Genomic DNA, 21,389 nt, shown 5'->3' on the forward strand with positions numbered 1-21,389 from the left:
GAGTTTTGCCAGACTTTTCAGAGGAGCGTCATGGGAAGAGCTCGGGCTGGGAGTCAGGAGACCGCCACATGTGGGGCCTCAGCCCGTCACCTCTGTTCCCCTTGGATGGAAGCTTCCCCTTCCTTCCCCTTCCCTCCCCTTCATTGTTGTGTTGGGTTTCCGGCAGCTGCAGCACCTTCACCAGGAATCAGAGAAGGAGGATTCCCCGAGTTCCACCTCAGACCCAGCTATTATTTCTTCCCCTCCCTGGCCTCAGTTGTCCTCGAAAGATGGGATTGAGTCTCTTTGTCCCGAGACAGCGAAAGAAGCTCTAGGTGTTCAGAGGAGGAGGAGAGAGGGCAGGGCCCAGAAAGAGACCAGCCGGTCTCCACAGACACCTTGGATTGTTTTGAGGCAGCTGTCCATTGTTTGCTTTAAGAAGGAAAGGAGTCAGTTTCCCAGGGAGGTGGCAGAGGGCCGTCGTAACAGCCCCTCGCCCTTGGCAAAACAGTGCCAGTCTCCAGCCAGCAGACCAGGAGACTGGACGAAAGAACAGGCAGGTTTTAGGAGGGGGATAGTCAGAGAGGGGAGGCCTGGCCTCTGTGTCCCAGCTTCCTTGGCACTGGTGCAGGGGCTGTTGGCCAAGGGGGGTAGAGGAGGGCAGGGGAGTACTGAGGCTTGTAAGAGCCGGAATGTGGGGGTGATGCGGTGTGACCTCTTTTTTAACTGGGAAGGTGTTACAAAATTCTCAGGCTACTGGCAGGGCCCTTTATGGGGAGACCTGCCCTCCCCCAGAATTCAGAGCCAGAAGGCCCCCACACTCACCATGCTGGCTCTGCGATCTTCCGGATTTCTCTACGGGCTGGAGCTGAGGTCGGCGGCCTGTCAGAAGGTGGGCCTCCTTGGATCGGGCCGTGGCTGGCCAGCAGGTCAGAGGCCCCTGGGCAACACGGGCCGGCAGAGACCTAAGTGCAGGGCAGGCCTTGGTCCCGCATGTCTGGCATCCCTCTCCCCTTAGCGCCCTGGTCGCCTCCACCGCTGTATTCCAGGAGTGATTTGGGGACTGTGGGGCCAGTTGATTAAAACAACATCATGGATGAAGTTGCTAAACTGGAATGATTATGTGTCTTGTAATCTGACACCTGTCCTAGGGGCTGGCACACACCTGGAGTCATTCATGGCCCTTTGGCCTCAGAACAGGGGACACGCCTAAGGTGTTGCAAAAGCAGCCTTGCCACCTGAAGGACTTCCACCCAGCCAGAGATATCAGGAGGCTCTCTCTTTCTCTCCTCGCTGCGGGACTTCGCAGTGTGTGGGTGCTTCTGACTGGGGTTGTGGGAAGGTGCTCCGTAGAACCTGTTTGTTGCTATGTGGGGAGCAACAGGATTGGAAAGCTCACGGAGCCGTTTAGCTACGCGCCCTTCCCTGGCCCTCAGATGTAGAGCTGGCCTGTGAGGGGCTCATGCACAGTGCACCTGCCAGCATCCCTTCCGAGTGTTTCTTGCCTGTCCTTCTTGGTGCTTACAGATTTGAATATCTTGGCCTGAGTTGCCCCCTGGTCAGGGGATGGACAAGGTGACCTCTTGAACCACAGAACCAGAGAGCTGGAAGGAACCCGTGTAGCTGTCTTCTCCCATTCCTTCATGTTGTGGGCAAGGAAACGAAATTCCAGAGAGGCAAAGCCACGTATCCAAGATCACGCAGTACATTCGTGTCAGATTCTGAACAAATCCAGGTCTTCAGTTCCTTGGCTTTGAAACCCTCCCGGAGACCAGCCTGGGGTAGACGCGTGCCAGATGGAGATTATCTCATTGAAACCTCATAACAACTTTGTGACATAACTTTGTGAGGGGCTCATGCACAGTGTCCACACTGTGGCCCCTTTGTGCCCACCATCTCTTTAATTCCCGCGCAACCGTGTGAGGAAACACTTTGTTCCCATTGGACAGTCGAGGAAATCAGAGCTCGTGGACATGAAGTGACTGGCCCCTAAATCTTTAATACCGACTTTTTGGCAGAGTTGGGACTTGAATCTGGTTCTCCATGTGCATGGGCTGAATGCTGTGCAGGTGTCTGAAGCCCCAGGTCTGTGGTGTGGGGGAACATGGCCTGTAGAAGACTGTGGTGGCGTCTGAGCAGAAGGGGTACAGATTTAACTGATGGCTGGCCCCGTCTCAGCTACTCAGTATGGTGTGGCCTTGGACTCGTCTCTGAGCAGCAGAGACCCGAGGCGGGTCTGGAGGCTCTCTTGAGCCAACATGGCAGTGGGCTTTAGAACTGGAAGTCTGGGACAGAGCAGGTGAGTTCGGGGGACAGGCTGCAAAGACCTGGGCAGGTGCCTCCCTTTTAAGGAGGACTCTCCCAGTCAGACAGTGAGAGGCCAGTGGGCCACCCTGCACCAGCCTTTCCCTAGCCTTGGTTCCTCTCTGTGCCCCAGGTTTGAATTTCCTCGCTGGGCGCTCAGGTGATGAACCAGGAAAGAGAGGTAGCTGTGTCCACAAGAGCGCTGCTGGGAGTGCCGTGTTGGAGGGGTGATTCCTCGACCCTTCTGGCTCCGCTCCGGACCCCGCTCCTAGGTGGGTCTGGGAGCCCGGGGAGAGGCAGGGCTTGCTGCGGGGCCTGTGGCCGAGGCTGCAGAATCTACAGGTGGGGGCACGGAGGACCCACACCTCCCAGGGGCCAGGTGCAAACTACTGCTGGGCCCCCCGTTCATCCAGGGGCAGCCTTAGCTCCCCACTCCACCTCCTCCTGTCCCCCCTCTGACCACTCTCGCTCTCTTCCACCCATCTCTTTAGAGTCCCATCCTGGTTCCCCTCCCCCCTTCCTTTTGCTTTCCTTTGATCTCTTTCTCTTTCTCTTCCTTTCATTTCCAGCATACGGGTCAAGGTCAGAGGCAGTTTTGCCATGAAGCTAACGCAGCCTGAGCTGTAGACGTCCCCCCACTGCCCCCGGCTGCCATCTCCATTGCATAGCCTGTCCAAGGCCAGGAAGGGTCCCAGCGATTTGTCCACACAGACATATGTTACTGGAAATCGTGCAGCAGTTTTTTGGTACGCTTTTTCTCAAAAAGCATCAGGCCTCACGAAACCTGGCTCTCCCTCGATCAAGAGCACAGGCTCCGGGAGCCTGGCGTCCTGCGTCCTCATCCCAACCACTGACTGGGTGCCTGGCCGTTTTAGTCAATCCTCCTGAGCTTTGTTGTTCCTCCTCTGGGAAGTGCAGATGGTGATAGTGCTGACCTCACAGAGTTGTTATGAGGTTTAAATGAGATAATCTCCATCTGGCACCTAAAAAACACACACACACAGAAAACACAAAAGCTTCGTGAATGGAGCAGTTATCCTTATTTGTTCCACAAAATACGTATTTGGGGAGCTCCTGCGAGAGCCGGCTCTTATGCTAGGTGCCAGGGATTCAGAGACGAGAGACACGGGCCGAGCACACAAGCATATCGAGTTCCACAGGTGTCCTAGTGGAGGTAGAGAGAAGACTCTTGGGGGCTTCAGAGATCCTTTTTCATCATTTATTGCCCTCCCCTTAATTTCCTTCTTTCCTCTTCTTCCCTCTGCCTTCATTTTCCCCCTAGGACATTTTTACTTCGGTCATTTTTAGGACAGTGGATTAACTGCCAGTTGTTTTGATCGTACACTTGTGTTCGTATCAGCACCCATCTGCTCCTCCACCCAACAATTAATTTTCTGTGGTGGTAAAGGCACAGTGGTGGGACGCCTGGGTGGCTCAGTTGGTTAAGCACCTGCCTTTGGCTCAGGTCATGATCTTAGGGTCCTGGGATCGAGCCCCGCCTAGGGCTCCCTGCTCCATGGGGAGTCTGCTTCTCCTTCTCCCTCAGTTCTCCCCCCCGCCTCCCCGTTCACTCTCTCTCTCTCTTGCTCTCAAATAAATAAATAAATAAAATCTTAGAAAAAAATAAAGGCGCTGCGGTTAGAACTGTGGTTGGAAAAAATAAATAGCTTGTATCTTGGAGAGCCCAGTCTGCCCCCATACTGCATTTCTCCTGTGAAAGCAGGAGCTTCTGAGGGCAGCAAGCCTTCTAGATCATTCCTGCTCCAGGTGCGTCTTTGGAGCTCCCAGCATTCATGAATCGCCTTGAGCTTGTCAGAAATGGACACATTTCAGAAATTCACATTTCTGTGAATTGGGCACATTCATTAACCTCCCTCTGCCTCACTTACCTCATCTGTAAAATGGGCGACAGTAAAAAGACCCACCTTCTAGGGCTGTTGTGAGAATCAAGTGACTTAACATTTGGGGAGTGCTTACTGGTACATGGTGCATGGTAAGTGCCACGGAAATACTGCCAGAAAGGTGAACCTGAGGATTATTTCAGTCACAGGTTAAATGAGTCATTACCTTCAGAATGTGTTTCTGGATTACCTACCGAATCAGAATCTGTATTACAAGATCCCCGGGTGGTTCGTATGTACCTCAGGGTTTCAGAAATGCGGTTCTAGATCTCTTCCCACACTCAGGAGTGGGTGAAGGCTGTTATTTCTGGAGTGAACTGAATTTAGAGACTGGAGCTTGCCATAGATGAACCTTTAGGGTTCCTTCCAGCCAGCAGAGTCTATGGTTCTTTCCTCTGAGCCCAAGTAATTTGAGCTCAGTTTCAGTGATAGACCCTTCTGTTGGGGCCCCTCCCGGGAAGTTCCAAGGAGAAGGACCCAGACGGTGGGCATGTGCTGGCAACAGCCTGTACCATCCAAGCCAACGGCTCTGAAGTGCAGCGTGTAGGGAATGCAGTACGCATCTGTGGGGACAGAAGGGGCGCCTTGGCTCACTGTGAGGTATGCAAGCGTAGCTTTCTGTTGATTCGCTAACTTTCTGGAGAGGATTTTCACTGCTAACCAACCCCTCTCCCAAGACATGGTTTTGGCCCAGAAGCTGTGGAATTAAGCGTCACCTATCCGCACCAAGGGGGACCTGGGGACGTTGAGAAAGCCTGATCCTGGCGATCTCTGTCAGGTGGGAGCTGACCTTCCTTTTGTGGCCCTCGCTGGGGCGAATTCCACTCAGGCTGAGAGTGTGGGGGTGGGGGCAGATAGGCATATCTGACAGAAGGACAGGGCACTTTTGCTTCAATAGGCCACAGAAGTGAAACCTTGCTGACACATCTAATGGGTTCCTGCGTGCCAGGCTTTTGTATCTCTGCAAAGAAATGCATTACCTCAGTTAGACCTCAGGGCCACCCTAGAATGTGAGTGCTGCTATTACCTCCGTTTACAGAGGGGGAAACTGAGGCTCAGAGAGTGCTGGGCCCCAGGTTTGTGTAACCTAAGACTCCCGGGCCTTTTCCACTTCATGGGGTGTGGGTACATTGTGCAGGGAGAGGGTCCACAGTGGCCTCTGAGTCCTCCAGAGACCTCGAAAAGCCACGCAGGCCCCCATAGCACCAGAGCCCTGTGTGGGCGTGCCTGGGCCCTGGGGGCAGTTTCCACATTGCCCATGTAATTTGAAATTGGTCTCAGAAAAACACCTCGTCATTCGGCCTTTTCCCCGCAACTTAGGCAAAGAATGAATTTCAGATTATTGCTGAGTCCAGCCTTTCTTTCCATCTGTCTCCAGAAGATGTTCTTCACTCCACCTGGAGCAGCAGGTGGTTGAAAGAAATAGGGAGGGCAGTGGAGCTGGGAGACATTGCCTTTCATCCTAACTGTGCTGTAGATCTGAGACTATGAGCATATAGGACTTCAATGATTTTTTCTTTTAAGAACCTGGCTAGAAATTAAATTGTATAGATGAACACTTTGTTACATTTATATTCTCAGGATCAATAGCGTGTCCATGGTGTAATCACCGTGCACAGCTTTAAATCTGGACTATAAGGGCTCTGTCACTTACTGGCTCTTTCACCTTGGGCACATTCATTAACCTCTCTCTGCCTCACTTACCTCATCTGTAAAATGGGCGATAGTAAAATGACCCACCTTCTAGGGCTGTTGTGAGAATCAAGTGACTTAACATTTGGGGAGTGCTTACTGGTACGTGGTGCATGGTAAGTGCCACGGAAATACTGCCAGAAAGGTGAACCTGAGGATTATTTCAGTCACAGGTTAAATGAGTCATTACCTTCAGAATGTGTTTCTGGATTACCGTGTGCCGTGTATTCACACATGTCGTTCATTCTTTAATGCTTCGTCAGCACGGCATGTTTGTAATTCCGGTTCCAGCACCACCCTTTGCCAGTTGTGTGCGGGGAGGGCAGGACCCTTACCCTTCTGGGCCTCAGTTACCTGCAGGGTACAAAGAGCTGCACAGTCTGCCTCACGGGGTGGCGGGGAGCGTGGGGGAGGAACGTGGCGGGGAGGCTCTGCCCTCCCCCACAGTGCTGTCAAGGTAAGGGGCTAGCTGTTGCTTGCAGATCGGGACTTGCCCGAGAATTTCCAGGGCCCGGATGGCATCCCTCCGCTTGCTCTGGGAAGGGCTGGACCGTCCTGCACCTGTGCTCCTTCTAGGTTCTTAGAGCTGCACTGAGTTTTGTTCACCATGTGCTGGGCTCATTCTGTTGGCTCGTTCTGCATCTCACGACCCTTGCAGGAGGTGTCCAGCCCCCACATCTCATTTCCGGCACTCTACTTTTACCCCTCTCCAGGGATGGGATTACAGGCTGATCCCTGGAGAGATGCAAAAGCAGAGTGCCTGGTGTAAGCCGGAGCCGAACCAGCGGAGAAGGTGAGCTAGTCAGAGGCTTAACAGGACAACTCCCCTCTCTCCCTTTTGGCCCAGCTACTTAAGGGTGCCATCTAAGAGTCGTAAATCCCAAAATGACCCAGCTTTGACTTTCTGCAAAGGTACGTTGGTGAATGCTGGTTGATGTGATCCGTGCAGCTCCTGGTTCACCCAGGGAGCCGACAGGTGCAGAGGGCATTGTAGCAGAATCTGTGCGTCCGGCAAGGAGGTAGCGAGAGTATCGGTGTTTTATCTGGCGTTGTTGGGGGAGAATGGGCATGAATTGGTGAGGAAATATCACACGTGTCTATGTCCAGAGCTTTACAGGGACAAAGCACTTTTTCTTCTGTGACCTTCAAAATGACCTTGGGCACTTCACCCAAGAACGGAGGCTCAGAGAGGCTGACTGACTTGTCCAGGGTCCCACGGCTACTGAGATGTCCATCTCGAAGTGACCAGTCCCCAACCCCTTCACATGGTACTTTCTTCTACCTTCTTTTGACAACTGGGCAGGGCAGCTTTCTGCTGGGTGGTAGGTGTCTATACTGGGTTGAATAGCATCCTCTAAGAATTCATATTCACCTGAATCCTCAGGCTGTGACCGTACTTGGAAACAGGGTTGGCGTAGCTGTAGTTAGTTAAGATTAGGTCATGTTGGAGTAGGATGGGCCCTTCATCCAACAGGACCGGGGAGAAGTGGCAGGGACGGACACGCACAGAGGAGGGACGAGGTGAAGACCCAGAGGGAGGGACCGTGTGAAGACGGGGGGCAGAGGCGGTGAGGGGCAGCCGCAAAGCCAAGGGACCCCTGGGGTGACGAGAAGCTGGATGAGGGAAGGCAGGATCCTCCCCTGGAGGCTTCAGAGCGAGCCTGGCCCTGCCAGCACCCTGATTTCAGACCTCCAGACTCCGGAACTGTGGGACAATAGGTCTCTGCTGTCTAAGCCACCTAGTTTGTGGGCCTTCGTCACTGTAGCCCCAGGACACGAATGTTGTGGCAGTTGTCCGAGTTCTGTCTTCTTCTCTGTGTTCTTCCTCTTTCCTCTAGAGTTGCCCTGTCCTTCCTCCTCCTTGATGGTTATACACAGAAAGCAGCTAAATCCTGGTAGCTTGTGCCCGACGTAGATGGGAGTTTTGATCCTTGACCTCGATTATATTTATTGTGGCAAATTCCCTTGTGTATTCCTGCTTGCCTCTGGCTTTTTTTCAGAGTCCCTTCTACCACCTCAGCTCCACCAAGGGTGCCCTGTTCTGCATCATGGTGTGATGGTGTCTGGGAGGGGAGGTAGGAGGTGACATGGCCATCCCAAGGCTTTTTTCTTGCAGCCTGGGACTGGTGGTCTTAGGCTGGAAGCATGGGGTCGTGCTGGATCTTGCTCTTGGCCTTCCAGTTCAGGCCGGACCAACACTGCCCAAGGATGGAAGGATGGGTGGAAGCCTGGTGCCGTGGGCTTGTGTCTTGTGGGGGTGGAGGTGCTGGGTTTTCTGCTTTTGTGAGTGACACCCCCCCCCGCCCCCCGCCGCCAAGGCATTTCCTTCACCAGAGCCATGAGCCAGATGGTTGGAGATGTTTGAGTCGTGATGTTTGCCTGGTCACTGTTTCGGTCACTGCCCCTGGACAGTCTCTTTATGCTGGGACTTCCTGCTACCTGTCCTTGTGCCGAGGGTAGGCTGGGAGGGAAGGGGGTCGATGGAGATGGGATGGTGAACTGGAAAGACCAGTGGTTCCATTCGAGTCCTAGCTTAGTGACCTGCTAGCTAAAACAGGCTGAAGTACTTACGGACCCCACGCCAGGCTTCCTGGGAGGGACCACGGTTTTCTACCTGCGGTCTCCGTGCAGTGCCTGCCACACAAAAGGGGCTTCAGCATTGCTTTTGGGTAAATGTAGCTTAAAACACAGGTCCTGCCACAGAGGACGATGGTTCTGGCAGGGGTGCAGGGGAGAGGACAGAGACAGGGAAGAGGCAGTAGTTCAGGGGAAGGATGGAGGAAGCCTTCATCAGTGCGTGGTCCACAGGGCTGGGGAGGAGGAAGAAAAGGAAGAGGCACGTTCTGACTTTCCACTCTGTTTGGCCCGCTGCTGCCTCCGGGGCGCACTGGGACTGCTTCTGTCCTGATAGGCTTGTGGACTCCGTCTTTCTGTTCCCGTGATGGCTGCGGGAACAGAGGTAACTGGCCCAGCACCCCACAGCCTGTACTGGGCAGGCTGACCTGGAACACAGGCAGGTGGGCAGCTGGAGTGTAGACCTCCAGACACAGAACCAAAAGGACCCACTGAGGGAAGGATTGGGGGTGGCTGAGACTGTGGGTGGTGGTGTTGGTGGCAGGCCGTTAACAAATGAGTTCATTGGGTTGACCCCGTTGGAAGAGGGAATGCTTTTAGATTGTCTGTGTCCAGGCCTTGCCAGATCCCATGGATGATCATTTATTGGTAACGCTGGTGCCTCTCGCTTGACTGAGTGCTTTTGGCCATGGAGCGATGCTTGACGGGGGAGGCGGCTTGGCTCCTTGAGGCTACTTGGCCTCCCTGGGGTTGCCAGGATGCCAACACAGTGCTGTCGTGTGCTAGGAGCTCACTCCCTCACCTGGGGCCCTGCTCCCCCTCCAAGTAGATTGCACGTCTGGCTTGAAAGGCCATCAGTGAGAAGCACTTCAAGAATTTCAACATGCAGACATGATCCTGGATGCCCCTCACACCATCTCCCATGGCCTTCATCCTCTCCCTGCCCGTTACCCTGAACCAGAGTTCTTGAGCCTGATAGTCTCTGGCCCAGGCCATCCCTTGTCCTCATTCCTGCCTCTGTGAATCTCTGATTCATCAGACGTTTACTGAATAGCTACAGGGTGCTGGGGACACGCAGATGAATGAAGTGTCTTTCTTGCCTCTGCAGTTCTTTGGTGGGGGATAGCAGGGTGGGTGAGGGTGGCCTGGCCCAGACATCGCACTCTGATCTCCTGGTGCGTGCTGTACTGAAAGAGCAAACAGAGCCAGAGGTCAGGGCTGCCTCCCCAGAGGAGGTAACATTTGAACTGAGCTTATGAAGATGAACAGGACTTGCTCAGGTGGAGAAGTAGGGGCCCTAAGGGGGAAAAGAAGACTCACAGCACAGAGAGGAGGCTGAGTGTGTTTGGGGAGCCAGCTATTAATTCCGCAAATATTTACTGAGCACCTGCTCCCGGCCAGCCTTGTGCTGGGCCTGGGAGCATAAGTAATACATGGCCTCGAATATGAGAAATTTACAAGACATCTTCTTTTGTGGGACCTGTACACAGAATGAGGAATTTGGACACAGACCCTGTGTACACACTAGAAGTTCCCAAGCTAGGGTTCTTGAGCCCTGGGATTATGCAAGAGGATCCATTGGGATAAGAGAAAAAGTATCAAAACCTCTATGTGTATTTTTTAAACTTAAAATAAGAATTTGAGCTTCTCTAAAATTTACTGTACAAGTAGACCCTGGTGCCTGCACTCAGCGCCCGTGTCACGCATGTTGCCTGCAACAGAGAGGGTCTGAGGGGTTCCATGAAACGGGCAGGGGCTCCTCACATCATCATTCAGTTTTAGCATATTGCAACATATTTACACCTGCTCCTGCAGTGGATTTATGGGTGATCTTATCTGGCTTTAACTAGATTGACCCTCACACAATGGATAAGGGCTCAGCAAGTGGAAAGACATTTGGGGACTGGAGAGAAGGTGGTAATGCAAGCACAAGTGGACAGCAAGAACATGGCAAGGTGGTCGCTCCCCCACTCTTAAAGGGCTCCTTGTTGTCTTTCCATCTCGAGTTAAAAATGGTAACAATCTGATTGTAGTCAGTGGAAGCTGACCAGAAATATTCCAAGTTACCAAGGTAAATTTTGCAACATAGATTCAAATTTCCTGATGTCAGTAATATTCTTTCTCTAAAGGTTTATTGTCTTTTAGATATGCCATATACCAGGTATTTCCCTATACCACCATATAATGATGGTGGTACATGGAAATGCAATATACACATATGTACATAAAAATACATATGTTAGGGATGGGTACCAACATTTTTTGGTTACTGACAGTGATCAAAGAGGTTTGGACATACTAACTGTAGGCGATCAGGAGCCAGTGGAAGTTTTTAAGCAGGAGGTGGCTTGTTAATTTCAGAAGCCCCTCCCTGGCAGTCGTGGAGTGAGAGACTGGGGTACAGAGAATAATAGGGCTCTTGCAGGAGTCCAGGTGAGCGAGGGTGAGGTCCTGAACCCAGGTTAGGGGGACAGGAGAGGAGAGAGCAATTTTACATATGAATTAGACTCCAGCGACTGATAAGTTTGGAAAACAAGGTGGGGGGAGGATCCAGGGTGAGTCCTGGTTCTCTGAGTGAGCAGATAGTAGTAGCATTTACCACGGTGGCGGGTAGAAGCAATGGGTAGGTTTGGGGAGGGAGATGAAGAGTCTGAATTTGAGCAGGTTGAGTCAGAGATGCCAGGGAGAGCCTTGGGTAGAGCTCTCCTGCTTGGTGAGGCTTCTGGAGGTCTTGGGCTGCAGGCGCCCCTTCCTCAGGTAGGGCCCCGGTGAGGGAGTGCTTGAAGGAAATGAAATGAGTTAATAAGGCAGCAGCGCTGTCTTCTCTCCAGTCTTGTTGCCTTCCCAGGGATCAGACCCAGGCTACTCCCCATATTGTACTTCTGGGAACCACCCAGAATGTGGGTACCCCTTGTTTTCTTCCTCTGAGCCATCTTGGGTTGTGATCAGACTCCTTACTCACAGGACTTCAGGCCAAAGTAATTGAGAAAGTCTGATGAGGCCGGGTGTGTCCTTGCTCTCATCTTGGGGTGCTAAGATAAGCAAGCGGAGGTCAGGGAAGGTGCTGGGTGGGGCAGGATGGGGTGTGGGTGCCGTGCAGATGCCAAGGCAGGGACAGGTGTTGGATCACTAAGGCTCCACAGGGGGCCATGCTCTAGCACAGAAACATTTCATTATGTCCTGGTCTGGTCATTTCTGAGTTGAAATTTCCACGCTGCCCCAGTTCAGGATATGCTTGTCTGAGAGTCCACCTGGGGCTTGACGTGGAGAAGGCGAGCAGCTGTATTGGTGATGCCTCTGAAGATGGCACCCAGAACTACCAGCGTGCCCTTCTGGCGGGATCCTGGGCTCTGTGTGTGTGTGGGGAGGGGAGTGGGGCAGGGCGTGTGATGCTGATGGGAGGCTGGTGGCTATCTTCTCCCACTTTATTTTATTTTATTTAAAATTAAGTGTTTTTTTTTTTAAGATTTTATTTATTTATTTGACAGAGAGAGACACACAGCGAGAGAGGGAACACAAGCAGGGGGAGTGGGAGAGGGAGAAGCAGGCTTCCCGTGGAGCAGGGAGCCTGATGCGGGGCTCGATCCCAGGACCGTGGGATCATGACCTGAGCCGAAGGCAGACGCTTAACGACTGAGCCACCCAGGCGCCCCAATCTTCTCCCATTTTACTGTTTTTCTTTGGAAGAGAAAAGAAGAGAGGTAGAGATAGACCAAAAAAAAAAGGGGGGGGCTTAGAATGGAGTAGATTTAGAAATAAAGACAGAAAAATGATGCTGAGAGGAGAGAAGAGACAGAAAATAGGAGAGAAGCAAGGTTATCTAGAGAATCACCTGCTGGCAGAAACAGAAGAGTGAAATTGAGACCGGCGAAAGGAACACAGAGGGCATGCGGAGGCAGAGGGCAGGGGGGGTCAGGGGCGTGAGACCTGCTTGGATGAAGCACTCGCCCCACCTTCCTTCTTTCCCCACCCATCTGCCCCGTTTCCCTGATTGCAAAGTCGGAAGGGGCCGGAGCTGGGCTGCGCGCAGAGTCCCAGCCACCTGCCTGCCTTTATTCCTGACACCCAGCTGGGCTGCAGGAAGAGGTGAGAGCCGTGTCACCTTTGCTGCTGCTGGGGGCAGGGGGCCCTCAAGCAGGGTCTGGAGAGGAGCCAGGCTGACCTGTGGTCCTGGCCCCCCTGAGCTGAGGGGGTGCCTGTCTTGAGGTCGTAGCTCTGGCTGCTTCTCTTGATTTGCTTTTCGTTGTGATGGAAGAGAATTGAAAGCCCATGTGATGGGTGGTCACACAGGACCTTCCAGTTCAGGAGGGAGGACTGGGTTGTCCTACCCTGGGACCGAGGCCGTGCGTGGGGTGGAAGTGCCTTGTAACTGTCATGCTGTGTGCATAGTGAGTGGCAAGCTTGCACACCAGCAGCCCGGCTGTGGGCTGCAAAAGCAGGGATCCTCAGCGTAGTGAGGGTTGGTTTTTTGAAGTTAACTCATAATAGGAAGAGAAATGGCATCTCAGAGGCCCAGAGAACAGGGGCCTGACTCTGGCTTTGTCAGTGACACTAACACGTCTAGACAGAGAAAGTGTCTTCAAAGGGGTATCCCGGGTGTAGAGGAAGCAAGCTGCATGGATCCAGACAAGCCCAGGTCAGAGGCCAGGGCCTGGGGAGAGGGAGGGGGAGGGGTACCCTAGTGGAGGCCTAGTGGAGTTCATGGGGCCTTTTCAGAGCTCAGGTGACATTGTCCCTCCCACCCTCCCACTTCCCTTGATCTGATTGTGTGTTCATTTGGTACCTAGTCACTGATTCGGCTTCCGTGGGACATGGATGCCTAGAAGAAGACAACCTGGGGTGGGCACTCATCAGGCTGGTCCCTGGAATAATTTACTATTAAAAAAAACAATACATTGGCATAATAGTAGCAAGAAATGCCACTTACAGAGTGAGCACTTACCAGACTCTGCTAAATGCTTTACGTGAATGTGTCATCCGATGCTGCCAACAATCTTGGGAGGTGGGCATTCTTTCCTCTGCTTCGTAGATGGGAAGACAGGCCCAGATCTGGGGTTTGCAGCAAGCTCTCGGAGGCCAAAAGCCTGGTCTCATCACCCTTGTCTTCTTGGAGGAGCTGGGGTTGGGGGTGATGTTGGGCTCCGAGCCCAGGCCCAGTGCAGCCTGAGTCATCCCCACCGAATGTGGCAGTGTGTGTCTGCCACTGAGAAGGTGGTACAGAGATCCCCATGCTAGAACCAGTGACTCAGCAAGAGTGGCTTCTCTGGGAGGCTCTGCTGGCCCGGGGGCCTCCCCACGGGAGTCCCCCAAACCTGTCGCCAGGACCACTGTGACGGCAGGACACAGGACTGGATTTGCAGCACCAAGTGCTTACTCTGTCCCTTAATCTTGGATCAATAAGGAAAAATTAAGGACCAGCATGAATGTCTGCCTAGGGATCCAAAGAATAAGGGCAGCTAAGCAGAAGGGGAGGTGATGTGAGGGCCAGTGTCTGTCCTCAAGGCTGGCTGAAAAGAGATTTTGAAGCCAGATTGGAGCCAGCATTCCAGGGGGCCTGGGGCTGGCAGGGAACCAGAGGAAGAGAGGGGAGAAGGGGATTGCTAGAGGTAAAGAAGAGGGGCCCCTGTAGACTCTGGCTGTGTAGACAGGGGCTCTAGCCAGCCAGTGGCCGCTGCTTTCATCCCACCTGGGAGGCAGGGGCACACAGGATCCTAAGCTGGGAAGGGAAGCGAGGCAGCCTGCTCTGGGTTTCCACCAGGAATCCTTCCCAGCCCACCTGCTCCCTGTCCAGCCTCCACCGGCGGCCGGGGAAGGGAAGTTGGTGACGGCGTTGGCTGCAGCAGAACCCTGACTCATGCCTTCCAGAACCAACAGATCTTATTTTCCTATTTTTCAGGGCTGTCATTGGCACCCGGGGTTCATCGCAAGAGGGCTGTGGGAGAGGTGGGAGAGGGCGTTCACACTCAGAGCACGGAAAGGGGCTGGGACTCCTGTTGCTGAAGGAACACACCTGGGCTTCCCTCTGCAGCCCCGCTCATCAGGGCGGTCATGAGATGAGTTGTCTAAGCTCCGGGTGGAGACTCCAGGCAGGCTCCCCGGGGAGAGGCACCGGAGTGGGGGTGGCCCTGGCGGCCTGTGAGGGCCCCCGCTGCTCCCCTCCTCCTTGTCCCACACAGGTGGGTGTACAGGTGTGTCTGCCGGGGCGGGGCAGCCTCCTCTGCTCGCTAGGCTCCCAGGCTCTGGGGCGCAGAGATAAAATGGTAATCAAATTCTTCTGGGCCTGCAGGTTCTTAGCTTGCTGCACACAGCAAGTATTCTCCTTCCAAGCTCCCTGCCTTACAGGGAGTGGGGGGCGGGGTACTGATCCTCTTATCTAGCAGGGTTGAGTACCTCACCCCGTGCCCCCAAACCTGGGGGCTCCCAACGGCACTCCAAGGTTTCATCTGGGCCCAGAGTGAGTAGGGGAATCCAGATTGTTTTTCCAGGCAAAGCAGCAGAAGAATGGAGATAGAGCTATATCTAGAAGGCCTGCTGAGACTGGGGGATCCTGATGGGACCCAGTGCATCCAAAGGCCCATCATATTGCTTGTCTTGGTGTTGGAGTTCCCATGACTTATTTTTTTGTATTTTTATCAATGGCAGCAAACATTTGTGCAGTGCTTTGCAGTGGGCTAAATTCTTCCACGGGTGTTCTGCTGGAATCCTTAAAGCAATCCATGAGGTAGGTCATATAAGGCTGGTCATTGCCCCACATGAGAGGTGACCCCTCGGTAAGTGCCCGAGCCAGGACCCAAACAGGTCTGAGGGTCCCACGCTGGGAGGACCCCACCTCGACAGATAAGGGCCAGGCCTGGTGGGAGGAGCCAGTGGGGCCCCCCACACTTCCCCAGGCCTGAGAGCAGCTCAGTTATGAGCGCCAGCTATGCCAGGGGCCCTGGTACATGTCTGTTCAATTTGAAACTTGCCCTATTTTGACCTCTGCTGCTTCCCTAGAGTTACCAGCGAACCCTCAGAAGCACAGTGCTTGGCTTGAGGAACAGGGAAGTGGGGGAGATCCTCTGAAACCACAGCCCACCCCCTCTGCAGAAGGCTGCCTCCCACCCCATTTTTAAAGCATTCACAAAGATTGTACCGTGGAGCAGGCCTTATGGGGGATGACTGGAAGAAGGGAAATCGGAGTGACTTTGGGCCTGATTCACATTTGACTCCCGTCCAACAGGTTGGCCCCTTCCAATGGACTGTTGGTGTCAATGCATATGGCTCCCACACCAACAGATTCCTGCTTGCGTAGGCCTTGCCTTTAAGTTGTAGGTGCTTCAGGTCTCTGTGCTTGGAGCCATTATTCATCAGGCAGGAGGCCTCAGCCCTGTGCAGCTGTGGTGAGTGCTCGGCACACTTTCCTCTTGTTATGGTTAATCATTCTAGTGATAGCGTCCCCTCAGACTGCTAGGAGGGAAGGAGGCGGGGAGAGGTTGGTGCCGAGCAGATTGTAGAGTGTGTCTATGTGCATGTGTGTGCATGCATGAGGTTGGGTGGGGAGGAATAGGGTAGAGAGAGTCAAGATTCCATGCAGCTTGGAGGTTGTTGGGGAGTGATTGGGAGTCCGCTCCTTTGGATGGACAAGCCAGCTGGGCAACAGCTGTTTTTCCTGGAGAGGCCTGGGTGGCCCCAGGCACTTCATCTGCTGGTCTTTTATGGCTCTAGGCATGGGGGGCCTGCCACCTGGCTGGTCCCGTGACCCGGGACTGGGATTTCTTGGGGAGGTGGGTGCTCTACTCTCTCACCCACATTCAGTTTAGAAGCCCATGGGAAGGGTGTGCTGTTGGGCCGGCATTCCTAGGCCTCTTTCCCCAGGGGCCTCAGTCTGTTCTGAAGTGCTGGGCAGTTCATCCCTGGCCTCCTGACCCTGTCACCTGTGTGGACGTGCTAGATGCAGGCCGACTCCGGCTCTGTCCTCTCCATTCTGCTCGGAGCTTCTCATCCCCTTCCTCCTCCTCTCCAGTGCTCCTATTCTGGGAGAAAGACTCCTCTGTGATCTCAACATGAGTCTGAAAGGCCCCTTTCCTTTCCTAAATCCACACCCGAGGACCCTTGGTTTCTTTCCATTCGCAGCAGCAGGAGTTAGTCTTCCACGGCCCGTGTGCAAGGAGGTAGGAGGAAAGAGGAAGGGACAGCATTATTCCAGCTCACCATTGTCACCGCCTAAACACTCCACCTCCAAGTTCACGTGAAAGAAAGCCCTCTCACCTCTGGGACTCAGGCCTTTGGGCAGTACCATCTGTGACCCCTTCTGTTGTGTTTCTCACTGCTGACCCCGTCACTCTTCCAAGGAAGAGTCTGGCATCTCCTCTAAGGCCAGCCCCCCTCCCTGGGTGACAGGAACAGATGCTTCCTTGACCAACATCTTAACTTTCTATTTCTTGACCAACCTTCACCCAGACCCCAGCCCAGCCGCCCACCCTGTTGCCCGTGGCTTGGTGTCCTCTTGGCCTTATAAAACTCTGGCTCCAGTTGTTCTCCCTCCAGCCATGCTCTCCTGTCCTCCCACCTTCCCACTCCCTTGCCTTCATCACGCCTGCTCTCAGTGTCCTAAAGATCCAGCTCCCGGACCGGCCGGTATCTCTCCATCCGGCTTTGCCCTCTGTCCTCTCCCACCCAGCCCCCAAGGCCAGTGCCCTCAGCATACCTCGCTCTCGCCAACACCCTCGTCTTTGTCCTTCTGCCGCACCTGGCCAGCCAAACGCCAACCCTCCAGCTACCCATGCCTGCACCTGGGATGCTGGAAAACTTCAGCCTCATGGCTCTGATCCCAGCAACGGCATTGTCTCCGACCCCCAGCTGACCTGTGCCCACTCCCCATGGATCCATGGTCCGCACTCTCCCTGTATTCCCTGCCACCCACATGGTCCGGCACAGCTCCCTTCCTTCCGCAGGGACCGCTCCCGCCGAGGCCCGGTGTCCTTGGTGTGACCCACTGCCAAGTGTGTGATGGCCTCATGGGACTTCTCCGCAGAGTTCACCTGTCCCCCCGGAGCCTTTCTGCCACCGTGATTGCCGCCGCCTCCTGGTTGCATCTTCTCTGTTCCCTCCATCTCATGGTCGGCATTCCTCGGAGCTCCCGCTGTGGCCCTCTCTTTTTCTTGCTTATATTTTCTCCCTGGGGACTTTGTCCACGTCCAAGGTTGCACCTGTCACCTGGGGGCTGCAATCTCCCAGATGAAGTTGTCTAGTCCAGAGAACTCTCCAAGTGATAAATCTGTATTTCCGTTGCCTGGGAGATATCTCCTCTTGAGGGTCCAAAGGTACCTGGAATCCGACAGGGCAAAATGAAATTGCCTTCTCCTGTGACCTCCTTTAGCTCAGTGGCACTGCCATCCACCCTGTTGCCCACGTCTGCATCCCAGGAGTCAGCAGGGTCCCCCCTTCCTAACTCAGTGCATATGGCTGATCACCAGACTGGGCTGCCTCCCCAGCACCCTTGCCCCACACCGGGCTCCCCACGTCTGTCTTCAGGATGGCACCTCTGGCTTCTGAGGGTCTCCTTAGCTGGCCTTGCTCCTTACCAGTGTGTCCCCACACTGTGGCCGCAGTGGCCCTTGTGAGCAGCCAGTGTGATCACGGTCTCCTTGATAGGCAGCAAGGCCCCTGGTGACCTGCCCGTGGCCACCACTTGACACTCCCAGCCTCTGACCACACAGAACCTTCAGTGCCATCTCTCCTGCCTTCAGCCCAGAGCGCCTTCTTCCTTGAGCACCTCCTCTGCACAGCACCTGACTACCTAGTCATCCTTTGCGACTCAATGCATATGTCCCCTCATCCAGGAACACTTCTGTGACACCTCCCTCAAATCTGGGGTCTCTGCAGCCCCTGGTGCTCTCAGAGCCCCCATACTCACCTCTTAAAGTACCCGTGCCCTATAATAACCACTGTAATAATATATCAGCTCCTCTGTCTCCCCCTGCAGAGATCTGGGGCTTGTATGCATGGCCTGTTCATCAAAACAATGCTTAGTGATTATTGAATAAATAATCAAGGTGGACTTCTAGGAGAGGCAATTATTAAGTGGCATTTTGTAGGCAGCTATGAAATGGTGTGAAAAGGAGGATATGAATGAATGGGTAGAGTGGGGGGTGGGGGTGGTCTTTGATTTCTTCAGGATTGGGGGGGACAGGGAAATGACTATTTGGTAAGAGGCAGGGACAGCAGCAGAAGGCATGCCTCACTGACAGACATCACAGCACAGGCTGAACAAAGCACAGTGGTTTGCTCTCCTGGATTCCAGGTGGCAGGGCTGGGGCTCTGTGCACTACGGAGTGAGAAAGGCAGTTGGAGTAGAGTAGCAGGTGCGCTCCTTTAGAGACCCGGAGGTAGGGTGCGACTTTGCCATGCTCACGGTCCCCAGAGCTCATCCTGGCCCTGGCACCAATCCCAGGCGTCTCGGAAGGCCCTAGGATTTGAGGTGCTCACTCACAGGCTGCCAGGCCGGCGTTGGAAGCCACAGGTGGGAATGTTGGGCCAGAGACACAGGAAGCAGGGACAGCCTTCTCTTTTCTCTGAGATCTGAACAGATGTGGAGACTACCAACCATCCCTGTCAGGGGAACCAGGTCTGGAGTGGGGTGTTTGGAACCACGGGTGAGATGAGCCCTCCTAGTCCCTTCCAGGCCAGGGAATTACAGACTTGAGCCTCCACGTGAATAAGACCCTGGTTAAACACATTGCTGTGGATGGGCATCAAACATCTTTGTAGGATGTCCAGGGACTGTTGCCTCTGGTTCGAAGGTGCTGGTGGCCGCTTCAGCCACACGAGGGCGCACAGACTCCAGGAATGGTTTCTCAGGGCTGGGCTTCCCGGCAGGGGCTGAGTAAGGTATCCCAGGAGGGGTGGCCAGAGTGTGAGAGCAATGACTGCCGACGGGACACCAGGACTGCACTCTGACCTTTCAGAATCACTCTGTCGTTGTCCCCAGCACTAGGGCCATTCACTGATTCATTCACTGATTTATTTATTTTTACATAGGCTCCATGCCCAGCGTGGAGCCCCATGTGGGGCTTGAACTCAGGACCCCGAGATCAAGACCTGAGCTGAGATCAAGAGTCGGACACTTAACTGACTGAGCCACCCAGGCGCCCCTCATCAATTCATTGATTTAAGAAACATTTGCCCAGCACCTGGGAGGGGCCGGCTCTGAGTTGGCAGGCTCTGTGGATACAGAATCGGATAAGCCCGCCAGGATGTTGGGGAAACACACAGCCTGGCACGGAGGCTGACCCTCCAAACTGAAGTTTCCAGGTGACATATATGTGCTGTGAGGGGGCACCCTTGAGGAATGTTGATTCTGCTTGGGTCTTGGGAAAAGGCTTCCTACTGTCGGGAGTATTTGCTATGGGTTTTGCAGAGTGAGTAGGAGTTCAGTAGGCCAAAAAGTTAGAGAAGAGGCCATCCCAGCAGGGGAAAGTCTTGAGCCCAGGCCTGGAGGCAGGAACCCACTGGCCTGTCCAAGCTGGCTGGACAGGTGAATGTCTGGTGGGAGGAGGCTGGCTGGCAGAGGGTGTTGGCTATCAGATTGAGGGGAGAGATGGGGAGAGAGGAGTCAGGGCAGATTCAGGTTTTACGAGGCCAGAAGCTTCTAAGGTTTTGGAGGCTTCTTAGAACAAGAATACAAAACTAGGTAGAGGGGCTTGGAAGGGTCCATGTACGTGGGAGGCCTGAAGCTTCAGCTTATTAGCTGCCTGGAAACCCCCCTGTGCATGGGAGGCATCTTTCACGTCTTCTCTCCTTCCTTTTAGATTTCCTGCTGGCCCTTCAACAGCTAGCTTCCCACGGGCAGCAGAGAGCTTCTGCTTTCTCCCTCTCTTCCCGGGTGCCCTGGAGCCTCAAGCAGTGGTACGAGGCTGGATTCAGGGAACCGGAGTCCGGGCCTCTTTTGGAGGCAGGGAGGCAGCGCTGCTCGGCTGGGGGTGGGGGTTGGGAGGTGGGTGGGGATGACTTTTCACACTGAGTCTATGCAAATAGTGGCCTGCCATTTTTCCATGGGGCGCCTGTGTATCTGTCCAGCAAACTGCTGTGAACACCTGAAATAATTCACAGGTGCGGAGGATTTTCTGTTTGTCAAGCACTTTTCACACCTCACCACATCCCAGTGAGGCAGGTTAACTGTTCCCTCTCCACAGAAGGCTCATGATTGGCCCCCGGGTACCTGGCACACTGAACCATGGCAGGTGGACTGCACACTTCATACTTTCCCTGGTTCACCCTGCTGCCTCTTTTCGCTGTCAGCTCGCCAATATTTCAACCCGAGATGGCCTGCCTTGGGCACCTGCACGGGGCCTTGGTTCACCATAGAAGTGAAACCACAAATGATGCAGCTGGCTTTGATACCCTCCTGTCCTGCGTGGTGTTCTGATGGTAAAGGCATGCACAGGTAGGGTGGCGCTGATGGCCTTTTTGACCCTGTCTGTGTCTGCGGTGTGGTGAGAGAGTTCTCGCCTTTACCCCTTTCCTGGGCTGATGGGAGAGCTCACACTTGGGTAAAATCTCCCTGTCAGGCTGTCACCTGTGCAGCGGATTTCTGAGACCAAGCACTAGATTTGCAAGATCTTCTAGGTTGTCTGAAGCCTGTGTTCAATTTGAAGGTCTTAGCGAGGGCAGGGCGAAGAGAGGGGAGGGGCCGCTAATTCCAGCACCTTTAATCAAATAAGCAGTACTGAGCATCTGCTGTGTTAGACACTGTGCTAGCCCCGTAAGGATGGAGCTGAATCAGCCATGCCCTTGTCCTTGAGGCTTACTTCAGCATCTACTTGTGCCGGGCATGGAGCTGGGCGGGGACACGTGGAGATGGATGAGCATCCGTGTGCCTGTGTGTGAGCAGCTCAGTCTCTTTCAGGATGTCAGCAGAGAATAGGAAAAGGCATAACATAGTCTGTACAAAATTGGGAA

The 21,389-nt window shown here is 54.0% G+C and overlaps 1 protein-coding gene and 1 non-coding gene across 2 annotated transcripts in view; one reads left to right on the top strand and one right to left on the bottom strand.

The window, feature by feature from the left end:
* The window catches only part of TMPRSS4 (transmembrane serine protease 4), a 27,278-nt gene extending 26,199 nt beyond the window's left edge, over positions 1 to 1,079 (bottom strand). Inside the window, exon 1 of the mRNA XM_031040183.2 lies at positions 805 to 1,079. Coding sequence (XP_030896043.2) covers positions 805 to 807 — 3 coding nt within the window. The 5' untranslated portion in view covers positions 808 to 1,079. The remainder of the gene's footprint in view (positions 1 to 804) is intronic.
* The window catches only part of LOC115944593 (uncharacterized), a 55,826-nt gene that overhangs the window by 2,749 nt on the left and 31,688 nt on the right, over positions 1 to 21,389 (top strand). The window lies entirely within an intron of this gene.

The sequence above is a fragment of the Leptonychotes weddellii genome, chromosome 11 (assembly GCF_054177405.1).
Source record: "Leptonychotes weddellii isolate Sample4059 chromosome 11, ASM5417740v2, whole genome shotgun sequence".
Classification (NCBI taxonomy): Eukaryota; Metazoa; Chordata; class Mammalia; order Carnivora; family Phocidae; genus Leptonychotes; species Leptonychotes weddellii.